Source organism: Oncorhynchus mykiss, chromosome 4, assembly GCF_057628025.1.
Source record: "Oncorhynchus mykiss isolate SJ-2025 chromosome 4, ASM5762802v1, whole genome shotgun sequence".
In the NCBI taxonomy this organism is placed as follows: domain Eukaryota; kingdom Metazoa; phylum Chordata; class Actinopteri; order Salmoniformes; family Salmonidae; genus Oncorhynchus; species Oncorhynchus mykiss.
The window spans coordinates 21,612,501-21,616,332 of NC_143025.1; the positions used below are offsets into that span (position 1 = coordinate 21,612,501).

At 39.1% G+C, this 3,832-nt stretch overlaps 1 protein-coding gene across 1 annotated transcript in view; it reads right to left on the reverse strand.

The window, feature by feature from the left end:
* The window catches only part of LOC110521498 (metalloprotease TIKI2), a 106,302-nt gene extending 103,138 nt beyond the window's left edge, over positions 1 to 3,164 (reverse strand). Inside the window, exon 1 of the mRNA XM_036969004.2 lies at positions 2,599 to 3,164. Coding sequence (XP_036824899.2) covers positions 2,599 to 2,706 — 108 coding nt within the window. The 5' untranslated portion in view covers positions 2,707 to 3,164. The remainder of the gene's footprint in view (positions 1 to 2,598) is intronic.
* Positions 3,165 to 3,832: the final 668 nt, after the last annotated feature.

A 3,832-nucleotide genomic window follows, 5' to 3' on the forward strand; every position in this document is an offset into this window, starting at 1 on the left:
CATTCATTGGAACAGATAGCCTACACAAACATCAAAATGCACACACATAGGCCTTTGATTAAAATTTGGTCAGACGTGGCTAATGTATCTGGTTTACTAAACACTATACAATTCTGATCAAATGGAAAAAGGACTGTGCATGTGTCTATTACTTGCAGTTCATTAACATTCCAGAGATTTCATAGGGGTCAATTATGCCCTGTTTCCAAAAACACTCATAGACCATAGCTCTGCAAAACATCATGCAAATCACTGAGATGCTGTTATGATGGGAATGAGAACAAATGTAAACAAGCAACATGACTATGAAATGATCAAAGTGGCTATCAAAGTAGTTCTTAGATAGATGTATGCATTGCACAACAAACTCTAACTATGGACAAACTATTATTTTGTGAAATGCTTGATTCTGTTCAAATTGATCTATTTTCATTGGAGTTAATTAACAGTATAGTACACTGACATTGGACCGAAGAGAAACCCACTTTAGTGTTATTAAACCAAATGGAAAGCCTGGTCAAAATGGGAGAGGAATAAATTAAATAGAAGCATTTGGTAGGCTTAGAAGTGCATATAATGTTATTAACTTCACATGCTCCTAATGTATTTCAATTAACATTTCACCAGTTGAAATAGCAATTGTAATGTCATGCTGCCAGTGTACATTTGTCATATTAGAAAATATTTTCTAAAGGATTTCAAAACCCTGCCAAAAGGCATTAAATCTTTGGAAATATTATTACTATTGCAAGGGTTTGTTATTTTCATAAATTAAATTAGAATTATTTTCTCACACAATCTTTGTATTGAGCATTGTCTTTTACTGAAATGTTTACACATCATCTCAGACGTGTAAATAAAAAATGTATTTGGAAATTAATTCCACATTGGACATTCACATAGCCTAAGTACACAAAATAAATCCACAGATGATGACCGCTCTCTAACCATCATACTTTGATTATATTTTGACAACTGTGTAGCCTACATATAATTTGTTAATCATTAACTTGTCTAAGAATGTTCGTCAAGTTCACGGAGTCTACTGTCCGATCGAACGAGGACAGTTGAAGTCCATACAGACGTTGATGAGAAAAGGCCCTCTCCTTTCATCGCGCGGTGTTTTCTATGAGTTCTCGCGCTGGAGCACTGACGTGAGCACCTCCATTTTATTGGCTAATTAATTACTTTTGACACAAAACAGAGAGCTTTGTACTGGCGTATTAGAAATCACACTTAAGGGGGGACACTTCTACAGTTAATATCTGACAATAATGCCATTATCACAGATGATGAAACAGATTAACAACACTACAAATAAAATAATTTTGTGGACTATGTTGTTGCAATACTGTCAAGTTATCCCTGATAAATATTTTCAATAATGTATTATAACATTTGTATTTTATTAATAGATAACATCATGCCCGGTTAAAATTATATGTTATTAACGTTCGTGCTGGGGTCATGTAATTTCAGTTCAGACTTATTGCGTCAATATCTGGGAAATTGTAGCATACCCAAGCGTGTGGAACGCACTGTGTCCAGTCATGATTCTAATTAAGTTCCCTCTGATTCATCTCTTGTGCTGATGATAAATTCACACTGCGATAAAGACAGAGGAGAGCGAGTGCAACACGGTCCGGCCAGATAAGAGAACACTGAAATTAATTTAATTCGAATGGGCTGACTCCCTTTGGCTATTGAGCCCATTCCATAATATTGCAAATATGGCCGATAGCTGTTTTAATAGGTCGTGTTTAATTGAAACTTGATCAGTTTTGAAAAGTCACTGAAACTTTTACAAATAAATGTTAAATAAACAGTGGGTAAACGGTGGGTGTTCCCCACGTTATTTTGCCACATAAACAGGCATAGGGTTGGCGGACGATATTTCGCTTGGCCACTGCTTCCATATTTTCAAGCCCATGTTTCTGTGAGGAAACACCGGAATATGTCAAGTGCCATTGGAAGCAACTTTGCTGATTGGAAAATCTTTCAATTCTAGGAATCTTTGAAATAATGGATTATCCTAATAAAATATGATGACATAAAAATAACCTAATAATAATCATATTAATAACCTACTACTACTAATAATAATAATAAATGTGCTATAATATAATATAATAGGGTAGCCTAATAAAGTAGCTATGAACATAATTATTGTTCTTGTTACACGTGTAAGTAGTTATTATAGCATGTTAATATTTCCATGACAATAAAACGCAGTTGCTATTGTCATTGTTCATTTGGTTGTTACTCAAAACCCAATAACAACACAATATCTCACTTTTTGTTGTTGTTGCTGTAGGCCTACCGTTGCACATAGAAACAACTAATTCAGGAACACTGTCTAAGCAAAGTGCATTTATTTTACTCAGAAATAGGACATCCTTTTATTTGGATTTTGTCTTATCATTTGCCTTTTGGGGCAGTTATATGCAAGGCTAGACACATAGGCCGATATTTGCAATTAACTTTAACTATTTTGCTAGAAGGCTATCCATTCAAGGACATCTTTATGTTTGACATTGCCTTAAGACATTACTGAAACAGGTAAAGACCATGTAGCTGTAACGATCGGGCACAACTCACCGACTTCGGTGGGTCACATTGCCTTGGTCTCTCGCGGATGTCCAGGGGTGCGACAGCGTGCAAGAGAGCGGTAAGTAGAAACCATCGAGGTCCTGGCGCGCAGACCATCTCGAGATGAGAGGAGAGTGGTGTCGACAGGCTGTCTTAGATACTTCAATCCTCCCCTCGTCTCTTTCTCGCTCTTTTACTGTCCTTTGCCTCCTAATACGTAACAAAATCGACCCGCAGGAGACGGGGTTCGGTTCACTTGTGCGGTTCGGAAGGAGGGAATGGACCATTCCGACTCTCCGCCATTCCCGAACCCCAGGCAGCTAGTAACCGGCTATGCGTTCCGCTTTCACTGTCTCTTCCCACTCGGCGCTGTCCTGTCGCAGGCACTAACCTATTCAGCAGTTGCAGGGGAAAGTTTTCACAGTGCGCTCTAGAAGTGTGTGTGTGTGTGTGTGTGTGTGTGTGTGCCTGGCTGGTTGAGAGGAGGTGGAAGGCTTTGAATATTTTCCCCCACTGCTTATTTTAAGAGGGCAGCGCAGGTTCTGGGGGGATAGGGAGAGCACAGGTTTGCGTGTGAGTGAGAGATGATATGGGAGATTGAGTTGTATAAAACTGTCATCTGTATTTCCAGTGCGTAAAACCCGGCACGAATAAAAAAAAATGCTATGCCCAACCACTGGAGGGCAGGTGGCAGGCACAATGTTGTCAGTCTGGTGCCTTTCATGCGAGGAATAATTAAAAAGTCTAAATTAGTTATATTAACATGTTGTCATCTGTTTCCTTTTAATTTGGTTCACATTTATCACTGTCATCGATTGTTTGACACTTTTTGTGCAAAACTTGAATATGGGTCCTTAGACCCAGTGTCTTAATCATGATTGATTAATGCCTACAAATAAACATCTCAGTAAAGACAACTGTGAAGAGTGTCTTATTTATTTATCCTATAATAGCCCTCTTAAGATATAGTCTTGTTGTATAATTCTGAATGGTTTGGATGAATGGCCATGTTGAGAGCCCTAGCTGTCCCTCTCTTCAGGCCACAGTGTCAAACCTCTGCCATGACCCGTGTTATTCTCCAAGTGGCAGACATTGTGACAGAATCAGGTAGTGGGCTATTTATCATGAGAGCCCCTCAAACAAGTGCCCCCCGGGCCTACCCTCTGGGCTGATGGCAGACAGGCCCTGGACAAGCCATTCTTTGTCCTCTGTCTTGTTTTAACTCGCTCTCCTGTCTCCTCTC